General features: G+C 45.1%; 1 protein-coding gene across 6 annotated transcripts in view; it reads right to left on the bottom strand.

Moving 5' to 3' along the window:
- The window catches only part of LOC119970352 (terminal uridylyltransferase 7-like), a 114,525-nt gene that overhangs the window by 24,510 nt on the left and 68,011 nt on the right, over positions 1-22,004 (bottom strand). For all 6 annotated transcript variants that reach the window (XR_005461592.1, XR_005461591.1, XM_038804822.1 and 3 more), the window contains exons 10-16: positions 20,056-20,175; positions 19,546-19,665; positions 19,277-19,457; positions 10,440-11,698; positions 9,767-9,917; positions 6,796-6,882; positions 6,191-6,294 (exon numbers count right to left, since the gene is read on the bottom strand). Coding sequence is in view for 4 of the 6 variants with exons in the window: in XM_038804822.1 (XP_038660750.1) it covers positions 6,191-6,294; positions 6,796-6,882; positions 9,767-9,917; positions 10,440-11,698; positions 19,277-19,457; positions 19,546-19,665; positions 20,056-20,175 (2,022 nt within the window). In the remaining 2 variants the exon portion in view is untranslated. The remainder of the gene's footprint in view (positions 1-6,190; positions 6,295-6,795; positions 6,883-9,766; positions 9,918-10,439; positions 11,699-19,276; positions 19,458-19,545; positions 19,666-20,055; positions 20,176-22,004) is intronic.

The following is a 22,004-nucleotide window of genomic DNA, read 5'->3' as shown; positions in this document are numbered from 1 at the left end:
TCGGGAACTCGTACCATCGCAGGCGGAGCATTAGGGGAGGGCCTCAGGTAATGGCCCGAGGCCATCTCGACGGCGTAGCCGTTTTGGAGGCAGCAGAGCTTCGCAAAAGCGGCACTGTCTCGATTTCGACGCCAACGGGATTCACCGGCCATCGCGATTTCGGTATCAGAGACCGGAGAATCAGGCCCTCTGTCTTTCCTAAAAATGGAGAAAGTTTGACATATCGTTTTTTGCAGGAAACTCATTTAAATGACAAGGAGCACCAAAAATTGAAACAGGACTTGGTAGGGCAGGTAATTTTTGCCTCATTCTTAACTAGGAGGGTTGCGATTTTAATGGAAGTTCAGGGGGGTATGTAATTGTTAAGGGGGTGCAGCATGGGGAATGTATTTAGAAAATGAATGTCACCGCCCTCCAAATTAATCTCCTTATTTTGTGACTAAAGTCTTTTTTAAAAACATGTTAGAGGTCCCAATTACTTTTTTCCAATTAAGGAGCAATTTTGCGTGGCCAATCCACCTAACGTGCACATCTTTTTTAGGTTGTGGGGGTGAGATCCACGCAAACATGGGGAGAATGTGCAAACTCCACAGGGACAGTGATGCAGAGCCAGGATCGAACATGGGTCCTCAGCACCGTGATGCAGCAGTGCTAACCACTGTGCAATCGTGCCATCCTTGTTACTAAAGACTTTATGCATTTTGCTGAATTAGCTTCAATAAATTCCGACTTCAACTGCCATGTTAATCCTTTGATAGACAAACTTCCCATAACTAAGGACCCTCCCACTCAACAAGCAATGGCATTAGCATTGGTATGTGAGGATATGGGATGTTTGGAGAACATTGCACCCCAAAAGACTTCACCTACTTCTCCACTCTGTCCCACGCCCCCCAAAGATATTAGAATAGATTATTTTTTCATGCCCAAAACAATATTACACTCAGTGGCCTCCGAAAGGTAGTTTCCGATCATGTTTTGGTCTTCTTGGAATTTTTATTCATGGAGATTTATCCTCAGTCTAGATCTCGGAGATTTAATGCATATAGATCGTGGAGATTTAATGCATATAGATCGTGGAGATTTAATGCATATAGATCGTGGAGATTTAAGGCATACAGATCATGGAGATTTAATGTATATCTATTCCAGAATCATAACTTTGTCTCATACTTCAAGGACGAATTTGATCTCTTCGATTCAGTGAATTCTCTCTCTGAAGTAAGCCCTTCAATCCTGTGGGAAACCTACAAGACCTTTTGGTCATTTTATAAATGGCCAGCAAAAAGCATAAAATGCTGAACGACAGCACCAGCTTGAAATAAAATTGGCCGATCCAGAGATGGAATATAGGGGATATCGTAGCCATTCAATGCTGAAAGAGATTAATGCAATCTGAACTTCACTGGACTCCTTGCTGATTCAATGTACTGAGAGGAGTATAAAGGTTTCCAAACAAAGGTTTTGAGTTTGTAAATAAACCGAGCACAGGTTGAACATCCCTTATCTGAAATTGCGAACAATTCCCAAATCTGCACTTTTTTTGAGCGCTGATGTGACATCATGAATGGGAAGTGTCCAGTTCCCAACGCGCACCATACATGCGCAGTTCCTAATGTGCACCACAGATGCTCAGTTCCTAATGTTCCATATATGCGCAGTTCCCAACGTGCGACGCACATGCGTAGTTCCCAATGTTCCGCACACGCTCACCTGCCCAGTATATTCAGAAATTCCAAAATCTGATAACACTTGGCCCGAAGCATTTTGGATAAGGGAATTTCAAACTGTAGGTATTTGGCATTCCTTACTATGAAGTTGGACATTAGGGCAATTTCCTCTGTGCTAGATTCCAAGAGTAATGGGATGATTAAGACAGAGGATATTAACAGGGCATTTGAAAGCTTCTATGCCAAATTCTATAAATCAGGGGGATGCCCTCATATGTATGGAACATTTGTTTTCTTCCTTTAAACTCCCAACAATTTCTGAGGACCAACAGTCGACCTTAAATGGTCCCATTCCTCAGGAGATAGTGGTATTGTCTTGAGGGATCTTCAGTCTGGTAAGACTCCAGGACCTGATGATTCTGGGAGTGAATTTTAGAAGAAATTTAAAGCATGCTAATAGGTCCTGTGGTTGGCATATATAATCGTGCATTTGAAGCAGGTCTGCTGCCTCAGTCGCCTAGAGAAGCAAATGTTTCCTTAATTTTGTAGACAGGCAAGGATCCTGGGAATGTGACCATTTAAGGTCGACTAAAGGCTAATTATACTGTTCAATGTAGATTTGAAACTGTCATCTAAAATTATTATTATTCATTAATTATTATTCAGGTCTTCCAAAAGCAGGTGAGTCAGTTTAGTGACCACATTAGTTGCAAATAAAGCTTTTGACCGGGTGGAGTGGAATGATTTATTCTACAAGTTGCAGAACCATAGACTAGAAGGGACGTTTGTTAAGTGGATACAGGTGCTTCATAAAAAACCTTGGGCGGCAGCTCTTACTAACAGTTATATATCTGATAAGGCAGGGCTGCCCGTTATTGTTTTAAATAGCTATGGAGTCGCTAGCAGAGACAATTGGACAGAATCCTTCAGTGATTGGGTTGTCTAGTGGTAGGATGCAACGTCAGATCACGTTATACGTGGATAATGTGTTGCTATTTGTGTCTAAGCCGGACGTCTGTTGTTCCTGCTATCATTGATATTATGGGTAAACTTGGCTACTTCTTGGGCTATAAAATTAATTTTGCAGAACCTTTGACTGGGAGGGAAGCAGCTGCCTCTAGGAAGGTTTAGGGGGAGGCCTCCCCACCTCGCTCCCTTTCCCTTTAGATGGTCTCCCTCGGGGTTTATTTACTTGGCTATGTGTATTGCCCCTTCATTTGGCAGCTATTTAAGGCAACTCCCCCCCCCCCCCCCCCCCCCCCCCCACTCGCTTCTATAAAATAGGAGCTACATCTTTGATCCCCCTTACCGATATGGTGTATGGCTAGGATAGCACTGAGCAAGAGGAATGTGTTGCCTAGGTTATTATACCCTTGCAGATGCTAATGATTTTGATTTCTGCTAAGGTCTTAAAAGGAAATTAATGGGGTGGTTTAGCTGCTTTATATGAAAGAAAAAGAGACCTTGCTTAAAATTGGCCAAATTGTAGCTTCCTAGTTCCCAATATTAAGATGGACCAATTAGCCTCACATCTCAGATTTATATGAGAATGGGCAAGAGTGGATCACACCTCCATTTGGCTTGATATTGAAGCTGGCCAGTCTGAATATTCCTCACAAGCTCTGTTGTTTCTTAGAGATTCTAGGACTGTGCCAAACAAGTGTGAGAATCCAATGATCATCAACACTCTGAGCGTAGAGGATGGTCCACAAGTTGGAAGGTAGATCTAATTTCACATCTGACTTTGCCACATTTTCATGCTTTCTCCCCCACTCCCGCAGGCCAGCCCACACCAGTCCACCCTTCATATCCATCTGCCAGAACACCAAGATAGGTTGTAACAATGCTAACCGATGTTTAATATTTACAGATAGGTCCCTAGCTCCGATAACTAAACTGTGCCCTGCACCTGTGCCAACTGGTGACTAACTTTCTGGCCTTATAGGCCCTAACACTATGTCTGGGTGGTTCTCCAGATGGTACAGCAAGAGTGGAGGCGGCCTGCTGTGATATCTGCCCTGTGACCTGTGATATCTGCCCTGCGACCTGTGTCCCAGTTGGCGGGTGTCTTCTGGAGCGACCAGGCCTGGATGCGCCCTGCTGCTGCTCAGGTGTTCCAGGTGGATTGGTGCCGCTGGTTCCGCCTGCTGCCCACCTGATGCACCAGGGGGGGGGGGAAGAGAGCGAGAGAGTCCGAGGCGCTGCGGTGTTCCGACACTTCCCCTGTGGGAATCACTGGCACCGGCCCTATCACCTCCTCCTCCCTCAGGGTGCCTGATGGCCCCTGGGCCACTCCATGGGACAAGGGTGTGAGCGCACCGATCCCCTGAGGCTTCCACACTACATGGCGCTGTTGGTCCTGCTCTGGCCTTGACCACGGACTTTCCCAGCCATGGCCTGCTGTGACTGGGCCAAGCTCAGGAGCGTCGCTGCAATGTCCAGGTCCCTGTGAAACGACAACCCTGTCCTGGGCCTCAGTCAGTGCCTGCACAAAATGCCCCAGGCCTTGGACATGCTGATCCACAGCCAAAACCGTTGCCCTGAATGCCTCTCTGCGCATGTCACCGCCACAGGGACCCCTGCAATAGGAAGACCCTCACAGGAACCCCTGTGACAGGGAGATCGCCCCCAGGGACCCCTGTAAAAGGGAGATCGCCTCCAGGGTCCCCCGTGATTGGGAGACTCTCTCATGGGGACCCATATAAAAGGGAGACCCTGCAACAAGGACCCCTGAAATAGGGAACAATCCTACAGGGATCCCTGTGATAGGGGCCCCTGTAATAGAAATCTCCATAATAGGGAGACCCCCACAGGGACTCCTGTAATACAGAGACCCCACTGGGACCCCTGTAAAAGGGAGACCCCCCGCACAGGGACCCCAAGGAAGAATTCCTAAGGACCTCCTCACCAAAGGGATCCACAGCAGAGACCCCTGTAAAAGGGTGAACCCCCCCCCCCCCTCATAAGGACCCCAGTCATAGCAAGGCTCCCCCTGCTGGGACCCCTGACTAAAGGGGTCCCCCACAGGGACCCCTGTAATAGAGGAACACCCCCCTTACAGAAACTCCCTATAGTAGGGGGACCCCTGTAGTAGGGAGACCCACGCCCAGGACCCCTGTGATAGGGAGATCCCCCCTCCTACAGGGCTACCCTGACCAAAGGGATCCCCACAGGGATCCCCGCAATAGGGGGACCCCACACAGGGACCAGTGTAAAATTACACGCTTGTGATTGTGATGTACTTAGTGCTTGGAATGCACGTACCTCTCTTTTACAAACATTGGGGTTTCATCACTCAGGCAACTGATCCATGAAGGGAGATGAATGAATAAAGCTGCTGATGGAAAGCAGAAGCTGTCAATCACAGACCACTACTAAAAAGCTATGAATGGCTTGAAGCCACTGGATCTATTACAGGGTTTCCATTGGGGGTCCCAGCAGGGCATCCCCCTATTACAGGGGTCCCAATGGAAGGTCCCCCTATCACAGGGCTCCCAGTGGGGGGTCCCCATATCACGGGGGTCCCCCTATCACAGGGGCCTACGCCCAGCTGATTTCCAGCTAAAGGGATTGGAAAATCACTGGAGGCGAGAGCATTTGGCGCCCAGTCTGCTATATAGATGCAAGTCAGCATGGACCTCGTTCCCGCCGCCAGCAGGGGGTTGGAACATCATGTTAGGATCGGCGCCTTGCACCAATCCCGATTTACCCCCGTTTCTCCATCCCATCGGGGAGTGCATTCCGGGCATCCCGGGAAGGAGAATCCCGTCTATAGACTTTAAGGATTTGTTTTTAAATACAGAATTTTAAAATTATGACGAAATTTGATATTCCGCAAACATACGATTCACTTTTCAGGGTTCCCAGTAAGGCACTTTCACAGTAATTATCATACACTATTGAAATTCTAGTTACACCTCATTCATCAAAGTGCAACAGTTTCCAGGTTTTCTTTTAAACAGCGAGACGAGGAACAGGAGTAGGCCATTCAGCCTGCTCTACCATTTAATACAATCATGGCTGTTAGAATTGAAATGCGCATCATTTCAGGACTGCAAGAGGGATAGCAGTCTGTGGGAACCTCACCAACAGCAACTTCTAGATTCAGCATTATTCTGTGCTTGTCCAAATTCCTAAAGTTGCTGTCAGTTTCAGTGTATTAAGATACTGAATACTGACAACAGCAAAGTTCCCCGCGAAGGCACATTGCTGAAAATGATTATTCCAGGTATCAGGAGTCAATTTTGAGGAAAGATTGAAAAAAAAAGAGATCCAGATCTCTTTGAGAAAAAGGAACATTCAGAAATATGTCTTGAAGTTTTCAAAATTATGCAGGAAATTGGATACGGTTAAATTTGAAGAGTGGGTGGAGTTAAACATTATGGTTAATTAGATGGAACTTTTTATGCAGGCATTCCACGTCCAGTATGTATACATTTGCATAGTAGTAAAGTAATTTTTTTAACTTATCCAAATACGATTAGAAGAAAACTACTAAAAGCCAGAATTACTGAACATACCTCTGCTGTTTCCTGATCTTCAAACGTCATACAGATATCAAGATCACTTTGTCTAAAGCCAAACCCATTCTTCGAGGACCCAAACAAGCAGAGTTTTGCTTTCGCTGTAAAATAATAAACTGCACTGAATTTTACAAATAGTGTTTCTTCAACTGAAAAACAACACAAGGAATTCTAACTTTCTCCTATATGCAGTTCATCATGGTTAGAATGAAACTACTAGCTTGTGTTATGAAAAAAAACTTTGGGAATATGCTACATATTAGTAGTAAAATAAATTGAGCAAATCTGAGTGTGGATTGTAATAGATTTCTTCCAACAGTGAAACAAGTGTATTAAAATTATAATTTCTCCACAATACTTCGTCAAGATTACTTAGCTAAGGATTTTGTTTGTAAGCAAACTCATCAAGCGGGATTTTCCGTTCCCTGCCGCTAAGACTGGGAATCCCGAGCGGGCAGAGAATTTCGTGTTGGGCCATTGTTTGCTATTTTCAGTAATGGTGTGTAGCAAGATCAACTGAAAAAATCAAATTGATTAAGCTGTCTTTATTATATGCACATTTAGCAAATTAATAACCGAAGATATACAAATATTATTCATACCATCAAGATCTCTCCTGATAAATGCCTCCAATCTTATCAATATATGTTCACGTGCTTGAACTTCCAGAAGATCTGGGGCAAAGTCACCTGGGTTGGAAAGGTAAGATGTTTAGTTTCCACAATTTATTTGATGTTCTGACAGAATCTTTGAGCTTCCACGGTCAACATTTGACCACACACCTTCCACCCCACTTTCTGTAAGTTTTCTATTTTATTCTTCCAGTTTTTCCAACACTGTTGGAACTGTTCTGATGATGCCACCTTTCATACCAGTGCTTCTGATTTTCAATCGCTTTTCCACAACAGAGGATTCCTCTCCACCATAGAAAACAGGGCTCGACTGCATCAATCTCATTCCCTGCATTTCTGTTCTACATTTTCCCCTTCCCTCCCAGAGCCGTGAGTTGTCCTCATCGATTATCAGAATCAACTGATCATTCCTTCACCATTGTCATCCCCTCCACGATCAAACACAATTCTACTCTTCTTTTAGCAATCCAAATGGACAGTTTCATAATATATAGGTGCACGAGAAGTCCTATTATTTCCTCTATGCATCAGTCACACCTAACACCACCTTGCTGTGCAAATGAAGGAGATGCAATACTTTCCCTTTTAACTCCTCCCTTCCTAACATCCAGGACCACAGATACTCCTTCCAGTGGAAACAATGATTTACTTCTGCTTCTCAGTGTGGTTTTCGAACCAGAAGATCCACAATTTGGACATGATCTTCTCAGTCTAGCAGCTGCAACTGAAATGCAACGAACAGAGAGCACCATATACTGCCTTTGTCAATTTTACTAAGACCATCGACCATGTGAGCAGAGGTAGTCTAATTAAGTTACTGGAGAAAATTGGCTACCCTTCAAAGTTGCTCAATGTGATCATCTCTTTCCATGGAAGCATGATGGCTAAGGTCAGCGATGATAGGGTAACATCGGAACCCTTTGAGATCCGTAGTGAGGTCAAACAGGGTTGCATTCCGGCACCAGCCCTTTTTGGCGTATTGTTCGCTATGCTATTGTCATTGGCCTTCAGTTCATCTACTTGGATATCTACTCAGATATGGGAACTGATGAAAAATTGTTCAGCATTGTCACTGTGGGGCGGCATGTAGCACAGTGGTTAGCACTGGGACTGCGGCGCTGAGGACCCAGGCTCGAATCCCGGCCCTGGGTTACTGTCCGTGTGGAGTCTGCACATTCTCCCCATGTCTGTGTGGGTTTGAACCCCCACAACCCAAAGGTGTGCAGGTTAGGTGGATTGGCCATGCTAAATTGCCCCTTAATTGAAAATAAAATAATTGGGGACTCAATTTATAAAAAAGAAAGAAAATAAAAAGTATTGGCACTGTGGGATCAAAGGCAGAAATGTTTGACGTTATCGAGTTTGACCATCAGCATCAGGAAAACAAATATCATGGTCCAGGACGTTGCCATGCCTCCATCTATCAGTATTGTGATGCTGGAGGTCATTGAAAGCTTCACACATCTAGTCTCCACAATCATCAGCAATCTTGTACTTGGATGTTGAAATTATGATGATCCTGGACCAGACTACTGGGTGTTTTGGAGCGATCCAAATAGGAAACAATGGGCGGGATTCTCCAATAATGGGGCTATGCCCATGAAAAAACATGCGCAAATCATTCTGGACTTACTTGGAGTAAGTCCAGGATAATTCTGTGATTTGCAGGGGGCTGGCAGGGCCCCGGAGTGCTCCTCGCAGCTCCGGCTGCCAATACGGGGCCCTACACTTCCGGTCGGGGGCTGCGAATGTGCACGGCGGTGGCCTCTGTTGGCTGCCCCGCCCCGCGCAACATCGCCGACCCACACCAAGGAGATAGGCCCCCCCTCCAGATCGCGCGCCCGTGGATCGGTGGCTCCCGATTGGAACCCTGGGTGCCTTGAAGCCCCCGCACCCCCCGATGAATGATCCCCCCACCAAGGTTGCCGCGGACTGAGTCTGCAACCGCCATGCCGAGTGCCCGCCAGGTGGAACCATGAGAGAACTACGTCGGCGGGAATTCGGCCAGCTGTAATTGGAGAATTGCTGCAAGAGCTTCTTTCAATGGCCCCCGACTGGCGGCGTGTGACCACGCGCCCCCGATTGGAGGCAAAACATTCTGCTTCATATCATCTTGCCAAACAAAATAAAGATGTGTGAATTAGAATATAGAGATAAAATTCGATGATTTTTTAATCCATATAATTAACAATATGATGATACAGCACTACGCTAATAACCTATTATTGGTGTTTATTTTATTCATTTACGGAATGTGGGCTTCGCTGGTTAGGCCTGCATTTATTGCCCATCCCTAGTTGCCTTTCAGAGGTTGGCGGTGAGTTCCCTTCTTGAATCATTGCCATCCTTGCGGTGTAGGTACACCCGCTGCGCTGTTAGGGAGGGAGTACCAGGATGTTGCCCCAGCGACAGTGAAGGAGCGGTGATATATTTCCAAGTCAGGGTGGTGAGTGACAGAGTGGAACCGCCAGCTGGTGGGGTTCCCAGGTATCTGCTGCTCTTGTCCTTCTAGATGGCAGTGGTCGTTGGTTTGGAAGATGATGGGCGCGATTCTCCGCACCCCATGCCGGGTGGGAGAATCGTGGGAGGGCTGGGCGAATCACCCCCCGCGATTCCCCCCCCCCCCCCAAAATGGCGTGTTGCGTTAAGGCCCGGCACGTGGAATTCACGTGCCGGTGTTCCTAGCCCCCCGGGAGGGGTGAGGGGGCAGAGAGAGAGAGAGAGAATAGGGGGCGAGGTGCGGCCTCTGACGCCGGAGTGAAACACTCCGGGTTTCACTCCGGCATCGGCTGTTTGTCTCCCTTTGGGAGAATTGCGCCCAATGTTCTGGTTTAAACCAGAGAAAAACACCTAATTTCTTATGAAAACTTAAGATTCCTCATTCTTTTAAGTATTAAATATGTTGTTTAAAAAAAAAACATAAAACAAGGCATGTACTTACACAAACACTGAGGAGAAACTTTATCCAGGACACTCAGAAACCTTGGAGTCAATTGTGGCAATGGATCAAGGTCAACTTTTTTGAAATCCTCTGGACAATCAGGCTTTAAGTGTCCTTCTCGCTTACACAAGCTGCATACTATTATGGAAGCCTATTTTAGAGAGACGGTGATAGTAATTCTTTTCCAGAAAAATTAATGCAATCAAAGCAGTTGCTGAATGCAGTAACCTTAGCAAAATCGTGAAAGTTTATGCAAATATTTTTTTCTGTACTTTAACCATTCTGAACAACAGACTCAAAATATTCAAGCAACTAATCAAAACGCAGCACCAGTTTATACGATAAGACGTAGGAACAGAAATAAGCCACTCAGCCCATCAAGTCTGCTCTGCCATTCAATGAGATCATGGTTGATCAACTCCACTTTCCTACCTTATCCCAATCATCCTTGATTTCCTACTGATTAAAAATTTGTCTATCTCAGCCTCGAACATACTTAATGACCCAACCTCTACAGCTCTCTGTGGTAAAGAATTCCACAGATTTACCACCCCCAAAGAAGAAATTCCCCCTCATCTCTGTCTTAAATGGACGACCTCTTATTCTGAGATTATGCCCTCTGGTCCTAGGCTCTCTCACAAGAGAATAAAATGTTTTTGAAGGTGGGTATTACCTTGCCCCTTGTAAAAACAGCTTTACTGAACATATAAAACATGTCATCACTGCTCTGCGATTCATTTCCATGTAAAGCCGTTCCAATTTCCACAAGAAGAGTTTCCTTATTTATTTTGTGTTTCTGCTTCGTAGCTATTTCATTTGCAGTAGTACATCTGACTGGCTGAGGTGGTACATCATTTCCACACTTTATTGGTGTATGTCCCTTCCAGTTCAGAAATTCATGATCAATTACTCCATCTTCGTCAGACTGATTAGCATCTTCACTAGACTCAGTGTATACATGCTCAATTTCGTCTTCAGCTGTAAGACCATCCAGATGAACCCATGAAGTGAATTTCAGTTCCACCTCATCATCATCATCATCCTCTTCCTCCCCCTCTTCATTCCTGCTTAATGTCCCTCTGTGATGCTGCATTGGCTTTTTAGAGAAATTATGTAATTCATCGGCACTGGAGTTTTCTTTAGCTTCATTATTCAGTTTTGTTCCCTCATGTTTTGCTTCCAGTAGGCTGGAGTCTTCCGCACCAAAACCATCACTTTCCAGGTTCCAAGGACTCAGAAAACACTCAGAATTTGAAAGGTTTTTGGAATGAAAGTGATCTCTGTAACAATTTGTATGCTTCACATCCATTTCTTCATCACTAGAGGTCTCATTATCTGCTTCTGTAGATTGTTCGAAATTTCGTATCCCATCAGTAACAGTTGAATTGCCTTTCTGCTCTCCAGATATATCAAACAGTTCTTCATCATTTCCACTCTCTAAAAGTTCATCACTGTGTTTATCTTCACCTTCTGGTTGATTTAGATCATCCTCATGAACATTATCTCCAGTAATTCTCATTTTTTGTAAATCAGATATCAGCTCTTCCTCTGTATAGCTCTCGCTCCCACACTCTTGTGCTATTTGTAGGTTTCTACAGGAATCTTCAGAAGGCTGATTTTCACCATCTTTACATATAGCATTATCATGCAACTGTGGGCATTTTCCATTGGAGCTCTCTGCTGAGATGGCAGATGCCATACTACTTAGCGGTGTCTTCGAGGGGTGAAGTTCAAGCAATTTCTGTTGATCTGCCACAACATTAGATGCCCCTTTAGAATTAATTTTTGCATTGTCTATTTTCTTGAACTTTGATGACTTGTATTTGGGCAGTGCGAAATACATGTAAGTTGCTCTTAAACAATGAATGATATAGTCATATACCATTTGGCTATTGAGTGTTCGTGCAACATTTCTCTTTACAGAGTATGGATCTGGAGGAAAACAAATACACGATTAATGATGGTCGGTAACTACATTTCACAGCCAACACCTTATTTATTCAATTCTCTAGTTTGTTCACAAGTCAATTTCACGGGCATTTGAGTATTTTAGAGCAAGAGTATATCTAGGACTACCAAGATTACATTTTGCGGCACCTGAAATAATAAAAAGCAGCAAATCATGTAAGAGACCTTTTTGCATATTAACAATGTAGAACGATAAGCAAATAGGCTAGGAGCTCTTGTTCAAGTTATGAATTATTACATTTCAGAGAAAAATGTGAAACTCGATAATTTTCACTAGGTCAAAATATTTAACCCTGGACAGATCAAACATTTCAACCACTTTCTTTGCAAGAGATTGGTCAGTATCCATACATATTCTTAGTTCCCAAACGTTTTATTCTATTTGTACACTATAAGAAGTCTCACAACACCAGGTTAAAGTCCAACAGGTTTGTTTTGAATCACCAGCTTTCGGAGCACAGCTCCTTCCTCAGGTGAAAGCTAGTGATTCGAAACAAACCAGTTGGACTTTAACCTGGTGTTGTAAGACTTCTTACTGTGCTCACCCTAGGCCAACGCCAGCATCTCCACATCATTCTATTTGAAGTTGTCTTTTATGCTCGTTAGTGTAAATGCAAGACTACATTCATAAGAACAGAAGGCTTTCTTTCCTTATCGCACATTTTAAGTAGTTTATCAAACCTTTGAACCCACTCTCAAATTATGTAGGGACAGACAAATTATAAAGAAGGTGATGATGAAAAATTAATAAGACAATGACTGTTATAAGCAATGTCAACCAAAGATGGATAGGCAGCTCCATTATTTTTAAAGTATTGTGTCAACATGCTCCAACTTGGACAATTAAGAGAAAGCCCAGCCATCTCCCAAAAGGCTCAATGGAACCACTACCGTCAAGTTCCCCAAAATCAAATCTGAAAATTCACGCTGTAATCTGATCTTAAATGGATCAACCATATAAACAACTAGGCTATAAAAGCAAGGCGGAGGTTTGTTACAAACATCAGCAATACAATAGTATATTTTCCACTATCCAGGATGAATATAGCCACTACAATGTTCATGAAGCTGGAGCTATCTAATTTAGTCAATGTAGTCAATGTCCTTACTGCTGGAAGCGAGATCCCACTGTCACAGGAAAATACAGATGCCAAGCCAAAGGAGGAGTTATTAGGAATGGTGACCAAAAGTTCCATCAAGAGGTATATATCAAGGAACATCTCAAAATTAAGTGAGAAGGATAGAGGTGTAGGAATTCAGGGTGAAATTCAAGATGGTAGGATCTAGATGACTGAAGGCATGGCCACTGATGGTGAGGCAAAAAGGTGGAAGAAATGTATAAAGTCAGAGTTAAACAACTGGGGAACATTTAAACACCAGAATGAACATTTTAAATGTGTTGTTTGAGGACCAATAAGGGCAGGAGTGATGGGTGATAATTACTTGGTAGAAGAAAGGCAGCAGTGTTTTGGATGAACTGGTTTCTGTGGAAAGTGGTGTCTGGCAGGCTGGGCGAAGAGAATATTTGAATTGTCGAGTTTGAAGTGAATAAAACACAAATGTGCGTTTGTCTAGCAAATACGCTAAAATAGTCACACGAGTGGGTGCTGTTGTGGAGGTAAAATAGGCAATCTTTATGATGGACTGGATATGGGTTCAGAAGTTCAGCTTGGGGTTGAATATGAAGTCAAAGTTATGAATAGTTTGGTACAACCCAAGAGAGAAGGAATTCAATAGTCAAGGAAAGGAGTTTGCGATGGGGACCAAAGACAATGGGGTGAATTCTCCATTTAGGAGACTATGGGCAGGATTCTCTGTTGGTTGACGCCGAAATCCCGAAACGTGATTGGGAAGCGAATAAGTTCCAATGCCAAAATTGCAGTGGGCGGCGATTCAACGCCAAATTGCAATTCTCCATCACCTCGACAGCGGCATCAATGCGGTCCGGAATGCATGTACAGTAAACACCATTTGCATATCATTCGTGGTCCTGACTCGGTAATCTCTGGGACCTCCGCAATCCTGCGCCTCAAATGATGGGCCGAGTTCCCGACAGCGCGGTTCACTTATGCTTTTAAAAATTGTGAAACTGGCGTCATGGCTGCTGAGGGAGGCAGAGGGCATACTGAAAATATCCAACATCACCATAGTTTTCTGCTGACAGTTGTGCCGCTGGCCGGGGAACTAACGGTGGTTGGCCAGGAGGTGGGCTGTGGGGTCAGGGTGAACGGGCATGGAGCACCATTGCCGCTTCTGGAAAGCAGCCATGCAGTGCGCTTTGCCGACAGCCCACTGTGAACTTAGGGCCATGGGCCATATAGGTGCCCCCTGGCCATCTCCTTTGGCCCCAGTCAAACCATCAGCTGTATGGGCACACTCCAGCACAACCAGTGCCGTCTTGTTAGCTGGGATGAGCGTGTGTAGGGATTGTAACGTGTATATGGGGCTGCAGCTTGTCAGCCTCCCGAGTGCCAATCAGGACCTGACAAATCCCACACGTTTTTTTATTGGAATTGATTGTGTTCCACGTGGCGCCGGTGCTAGACCACACCCCTGGATTCCTTGGGTGCATCTTGTAGGTGGTCCACACAGCTGCTACTGTTCGTTGGTGGTGGAGGGTTTGAATGTTTGTGGAAGGAGGAGCAATCAAGCGGGCTGCTTTGTCATGGATGGTGTTGAGCTTCTTGAGTGTTGCTGGAGCTGCACGCATCCAAGCAATTGGAGAGTATTCCATTACACTCCTGACTTGTGCCTTGTAGATGGTGTACAGCTGGGGAGGGGGGTTCAGGAAGTGAGTTACTCACTGCAGGATTTCCAGCCTTTGACCTGCTCTGGTAGCCACATTATTAATGTGGCTAGTCCAGTTCAGTTTCTGATGAATGGTAGCCCCTAGGATGTTGATTGTGGGGGATTTAGCAATGGTAATGTCAAGGGTCGGTGGTTAGACCCTCTCTTGTAGGAGATGGTCATTGTTTGGCACTTGTGCGGCGCGAATGTAACTTGTCACCCCAAGCCTGGATATTGTCCAGGTCCTGCAGCATTTGGATATGGACTGCTTCATTATCTAAGGAGTTATGAATGGTGCTGAACATTGTGCAGTCGTCCACAAACTTCCCCACTTTCGACCTTATGATGGAAGGGAGGTCATTGATGAAGCAGCTGAAGATGGTTCGGCCTAGGACTACCCTGAGGAACTCCTGTAGTGATGTCCTGGAGCTGAGATGATTGACCTCCAACCACCGCAACCATCTTCATTTGTGCAAGGTATGATTCAAACCTGCCGAGAGTTTTCCCCCTTATTCCGATTGACTCCAGTTTAGCTAGGGCTCCTTAATGCTATACTCCATCAAATACTGCCTTGATGTCAAGGGCAGTCACTCTCGCCTCACCTCTGTATTCAGCTCTTTTGTCCATGTTTGAACCAAGGCAGTAATGAGGTCAGGAGCCGAGTGTCCCTGGCGGAACCCAAACTGAGCATCCATGAGCAGGTTATTGCTGAGTAAGTGCCCCTTGATAGCACTGTTGATGACTCCTTCCATCACTTTGCTGATGATGGAGAGTAGACTGATGGGGCAGTAATTGACTGGGTTGGATTTGTCATGTTTCTCGTGCACAGGACACACCTGGGCAATTTTCCACATTGCAGGGTAGATGTTGGTGCTGGAGCTGTACTGGAACAGTTTGGCTAAGGATGCAACAAGTTCTGGAGCACAAGTATTCAGTACTATTGCCAATATATTGTGAGGGCCAATAGCCTTTGCAGTATCCAGTGCCTTCAGCCGTTTCTTGATATCATGTGGAGTGGGTTGTTTTGGCAGAAGAATTACATCTGTATTGCTGGGGTCTTCCGGAGGTGACCGAGATGGATCATCCATTCGGCACTTCTGGCTGAAGATTGTTACGAATGTCTCAGCCTTGTCTTTTGCACTTATGTGTTGGGTTCATCCATCATTGAGGTTGGGGATATTTGTGGAGCCTCCTCCTCCAGCGAGTTGTTTAATTGCCTCCATTCACGACTGGATGTGGCAGGACTACAAAGCTTAGATCTGATGCGTCCGTTCTGGAATCACTTAGCTCTGTCTATTACTTGCTGCTTATGCTGTTTGGCACACAAGTAGTCCTATGTTGTAGCGTTATCAGGTCGACACGGTATGGGGCCTCACGGTAGCATGGTGGTTAGCATCAATGCTTCACAGCTCCAGGGTCCCAGGTTCGATTCCCGGCTGGGTCACTGTCTGTGTGGAGTCTGCACGTCCTCCCCCTGTGTGCGTGGGTTTCCTCCGGGTGCTCCGGTTTCCTCCCACAGTCCAAAGATGTGCGGGTTAGGTGGATTGGCCATGCTAAATTGCCCGTAGTGTAAGGTTAATGGGGGGATTGTTGGGTTACGGGTATACGTGGGTTTAGGTAGGGTGATCATTGCTCGGCACAACATCGAGGGCCGAAGGACCTGTTCTGTGCTGTACTGTTCTATGTTCTATGACACCTCACTTTTCGGTAATCCTAATCATAGAATTTTACAGTGCAGAAGGAAGCCATTCAGCCCATCGAGTCTGCACTGGCTCTTGGAAAGAGCGCCCCACACCTCCACCCTATCCCCTTTATCCCCGTAACCTAACCTAACCTTTTTGGACACTAAAGGGCAATTTAGAATGGCCAATCCACCTAACCTGCACATCTTTGAACTGTAGGAAGAAACCGCAGCACCCGGAGGAAACCAACGCACAAACGGGAAGAACCTGCAGACTCCACAGTGACCCAAGCTAGGAATCGAACCTGTGACCCTCGAGCTGTGAAGCAACTGTATTAACCACTATGCTACCGTGCTGCCCAATGTTGCTCCTGGCATGCTCTCCAGCACTCTTCATTGAACCAGGCTTGATCACCTGGCTTGGTGATATGCAGGGCCATGAGCTGGCAGATTGTGGTTGAATACTACAGATGTCCAGTCTTGAGTTGCTAGTCTTGTGTTGCGAGCTCTGTTTGAAGTCTATCCCATTTAGCACGGTGGTAGTGCCACACAACACGATGGAGGGTATCCTCAATGTGAAGACAGGACTGTGTCTCCACAAGGACTGTGCGGTGGTCACTTCTACCGATACTGTCATGGACAGATGCATCTGCAGCAGGCAGGTTGTGAGGTTGAGGTCAAGTATGTTTTTCGCTCTTGTTGATTCCCTCACCACCTGCTGCAGCCCCAGTCTAGCAGCTATGTCCTTTAGGATCCGGCCAGTTCAGTCTGGAGTGTACTACTGAGCTACCCTTGGTGATGGGCATTGAAGTCTCCCACCCAGAGTATATTCAGCACCGTTGCCACCCTCAGTGGTTCCTCCAAGTGGAGTTCAACATGGAGTTCTGATTCATCAGCTGATGGGGGCCGGTACATGGTAATCAGCAGGTGGTTTCCTTGCCCATGTGACTTCCTGGAGTCCAGAGTCGATGGTGAGTACGCCAAGGGCAACTCCGTCCAACAGTATACTACTGTGCTGCCATCTCTGCTGGGTCTGTCCTGCCAGTGAGACAGGACATACCTAGGAATGGTGATAGTGGTGTCTGGGACATTGTCTGTAAGGTATGATTCTGTGAGTATGACTATGTTGCTTAATTAATCTGTGAAACACCTCTCCCAACTTTGGCACAAGCCCCAGATGTTAGTGTTAGGACTTTGCACGTTCGGCAGAGTTGGGTTTGCCGTTGTCGTTTCTTTTGCCAGGTGGTCTGACTGGTTTTATTCCTTTTTTTTGTTTTCATAGCGGTTAAATAGAGTAGTGGCTTGCTAGGTCATTTCAGAGGGCATTTAAGAGTTGCCAGACCAGGCCAGGTAAGGATGGCCGGTTTCCTTCCCTGAAGGACATTAGTGAATCAGATGATTTTTTTTTACAATGGTTCACTTTTAATTCTAGATATTTTATTGAATTTAAATTCCATCAACGGGCAACATGGTGGCACAGTGGTTAGCATTGCTGTCTCACGGCGCCGAAGTTCCAGGTTCGATCCCGGCTCTGGATCACTGTCCGTGTGGTTTGCACATTCTTCCTGTGTTTGGGGAGTTTCACCCCCACAACCCAAAGATGTGCAGGGAAGATGAATTGGCCACGATAACTTGCCCCTTAATTGGAAAAAATGAATTGGGCACTCTAAATTTATTTATTTTTTTAATTCCATCACCAGCTGTGGTGGGATTCAAACCCAGGTCTCCAGATCATTTTCCTGTCACCTGTCTCTGGATTACTAGTCCACTGTGCCATCACCTTCCCCTATGATTAAATAGATCAGAATGGTACAAAGCAAGTGCAGTCCCCACCCAACTGGACAATGGAGAAGAGGGATTGGAGGGTTTCAGGCGGGTCAAGAAGGATGAGGAGGAATAGATTAGCTTGATTAGTCACATTGGATGTCGTTTGACAAGAGCAGTTTTGGTACTGGCAGGGGTGGAAATCAGATTGGAGGGGTCAAAGTAAAATTCCAGAAAGAAGGATTTGGGAGGTGACAACAGCGCAAGTGCCATCAATTTTTCAGTACAACTTGGGATGAACTTTGCTACACTACCCATATCCCAAGAATAAATTAAGACAAAATGTACCTCATCTAATTTACTCACTTTCCTACTTTAAGCAATGTATCAACCCAAGATGTCAATGCAGAATATTTAGGGACAACTTAGAATCACAAAATATTAACGTCCAATAGTATACCAAATGCATAATCTCCCTAACAACTGCAAGGAACATAGAACATTACAGAGCAGTACAGGCCCTTCGGCCCTCGATGTTGCACCGACCTGTGAAACCACTCTGAAGCCCATCTACACTATTCCCTTATCATCCATATGTTTATCCAATGACCATTTAAATGCGTGAAGGTTCAGTTAGGGCGCTCGAGAGTTACAAGTTAGCTAGGAAGGCCCTAAAGAGAGAGCTAAGAAGAGCCAGGAAGGGACACGAGAAGTCTTTGGCAGGTAGGATCAAGGATAACCCTAAAGCTTTCTATAGGTATGTCAGGAATAAAAGAATGACTAAGGTAAGAGTAGGGCCAGTCAAGGACAGTAGTGGGAAGTTGTGCGTGGAGTCCAAGGAGATAGGAGAGGTGCTAAATGAATATTTTTCATCAGTATTCACGCAGGAAAAAGATAATGTTGTCGAGGAGTATACAGAGATCCAGGCTACTAGATTAGTAGGGCTTGAGGTTCAAAAGGAGGAGGTGTTAGCGATTCTGGAAAGTGTGAAAATAGATAAATCCCCCGGCCCGGATGGGATTTATCCTAGGATTGTCTGGGAAGCTAGGGAGGAGATTGCTGAGCCTTTGGCTTTGATCTTTATGGTGTCATTGTCTACAGGAATAGTGCGAGAAAACTGGAGGATAGCAAATGTTGTCCCCTTGTTCAAGAAGAGGAGTAGAGACAACCCTGGTAACTATAGACCAGTGAGCCTTACTTCTGTTGTGGGCAAAGTCTTGGAAAGGTTTATAAGAGATAGGATTTCTAATCATCTAGAAAGATGAGTGCAGGAAGATGAAAAGAAACAGCATTTAGACTCTTTTTAATACCTTCAACAGCGATCCTCCTTTTGGGCCAGTCTTTAGCTTCCCGAGAAAGTGGTTCAATGATCCGTATACAAATTACATAATCAGCCAGTGAAAATTCCAGTGCATAAAATCGAAGCAATTCAACCCACAGCTGGCCCACTGGTACACACTTTTGTTCATCTAGTCCAAATACAAGTGGAGCCTATCAAAGGAATGTGGTTGACAAGTTATTCAATTACCATGATTGTTCAAGAAATGATTGAATCTACCCACAAGATAGAATAACATACCTCTCCTTCATTAGGATTGCCATCATCCACGCTCGCAGGTTTGAATTCCCAGATAACATGGTTATTTTCCACACCTTTAAGATTAAAGTAGGGTAGGTTTGGCACCATAAAATCTTTAAGCTTTAAAAAAAAATAAAAGTTTTAATAAAACAGTTAAGATATTGTATTTATATATTCCAATGAGCATACATACAATTACTATGAAAGCCCCAATTGTAACATGCCTTTAGATTAACAATTCAACTCTTTTTACATCGGTTGTGTTGTCCTGATACAATGTCCAATTGTTAGTGTTTATTCAGATGACATTCTTCATTCATCAAAGTATGCCTATGGTACTCTTTACAATTTCTTCTTTTCAACAGATTGAGGATAAAACAAAGAAAATTAGGATTTGAAGTATATAAATATTTTCACATTTCAAATGTTACTTGCAATTAAGAAAAACCTAGATAGCTAATAAGTAACAAGATAATTAAAATTTGAGATGCTATTAATCAGACATCTTACCCATAATCCGAGATACACAGGCAGAATAGGTTCCTTCCTTTGCTGCAGAAAATAGATTACCATCAAAGCAAACGCATAGGGTGGCAGTCCGCCTTCGTCTGGGCTATCAACATGACAAAGCTGAAAACAGTAAGAAATTTCTTTCAGTTAAAAGAAAATCACATATTTACAATTATAGGAACATACAGCACAGGAAAAAAGCCATTTGGTTTGTTGTGAAAGGTGAAACCTGGGTCTAGTTTACTTAATTAATAAATTTTTAATATAAATTTAGAGTACCCAATTACTTTTTCCCCAATTAGGGGGCAATTTAGCATGGCCAATCCACATAACCTGCACATCTTTGGGTTGAGGGGGTGAAACCCAGGCAGACATGGGGGGGAATGTGCAAACTCCACGCAGAGGTCTAGTTAATTTAGAGTTTTTTGAGCTGGCTGCCAGCAAGTCTGAGGCTCTGTTTGTATACATGCATTTTTAAATGAGTTTTCACAGCTCTTGAAGTGAAGAGATGGGTGACCAAAAGATTTGTCGTTTAGCAAAGTTAAAACAAAAACAAAGTCAAACAATCAGGCCTCGCAACAGATATCAAGAGACAGAGGAAAAGAAAGAAGGGTAGTTCAGTCACTCAGTGTGTGGATACTTGAGAATGCAGGCAGAAAGTCTAAAACTCTTGAGGAAGAAATACTGCAGATATCTGGGGAATTAAGTTTGGGGAACTCCTGTTTTCACTTTAAAGTTAAGGTACTAGTGAGTCCAGGAGCCTTCTGGTGGCGGCCATGGTGTGAGTGGTCGCACATTTGGCAGCTTCTGCTCGAGGCTGTTTTTTGGGACCTTTTCCCCCGTTTGTTGGTTGGATATTTGCAGAAAAAAGATGCAGAGGTGAATGGAGAAAAGTTTAACTCCACTGGTAGCGCTGCTTGATGGAGCCACAGAGCAGAAGCGGGTCGAGAAGAAGGGAGCAGTCGGAACAGGAGAATCTTTGTGTGGCACAGGTCAAGATGGTGTAGGGTAAAGGGTCCACCTTGCCTGCCCAGTGGTCGACGGAGCAACTGGTGAACCAGTTTAGCCAACAGAGGAGGGAGGCCCAGGAGGGCCTAGCCAAGGTGGAGGAAACGTTGAAAGGGGGAATTGATCGTGTGGAGGAAAGGCTGGAGTCGCAGGCTCAGGCTATTCGGAAAGTGGAGGAGGTGGTGGGGGAGCACGAGGAGCTGCTTGCCTTGTTGACGACCGAAATAGGTGTGATGCGGGAGACCCAGAAGTGGTTAAATGAGAAGGTGGAGAACTTGGAGAACCACTCCCAGAGACAGAATCTAAGAATCGTGGAGATGCCTGAAGGCATCAAGGGAGCAGACACTGCTACATATGTAGCCAAGATGTTGGAGAAGTTGATGGGGAGGGGGCCTATGACCGGCCTCTGGAGATCAATCAAGCACACAGGGTGCTGACGGGGAAGCCGCAAACAAATGAGCCACTGAGGGCGATGGTGGTGCGTCTTTACCGGTTCCTGGACAAGAAGATACTGAGATAGGCGAGGCAGAGAGGGGAGCGAGGTTCGGGTATACCAGGGTCTGGGCATGGACTTGGCAAAGAGGAGAGCCCCGTTTAATTGGGTGAAGGCTGCCCTCTTAGGGGGTGAAATTTGGGATGCCTCTAGGTGACCTTTAATAGCCAAGAACATTAGTTTGGAACACCAGAGGAGGTGAACAAGTTTTGAAGAGACAATGGACTGGCAGGAGAAGGAGGACGTTGAACTGTGGGGGAGGTGTGAGATGGGTGTTTTTTCAATCGTTTTTTTCCTGCATCTTTTTTTTGTTGATTGTTGGAGAACTTTTTGTTGTGATTGAGGGCGAGTGCACCTTTTAAAAAAAATTGTTGTTTGTGAGCTGTGCGAGTGGGGCGGGGCTTAGGTGCCTTGTGCGGGGGCTGCCAGGCTAGCTGGTTGAGCTAGT

This window comes from Scyliorhinus canicula, chromosome 8 (assembly GCF_902713615.1).
Source record: "Scyliorhinus canicula chromosome 8, sScyCan1.1, whole genome shotgun sequence".
NCBI lineage: Eukaryota > Metazoa > Chordata > Chondrichthyes > Carcharhiniformes > Scyliorhinidae > Scyliorhinus > Scyliorhinus canicula.
This window is presented reverse-complemented; position numbering and strand designations above follow the sequence as displayed.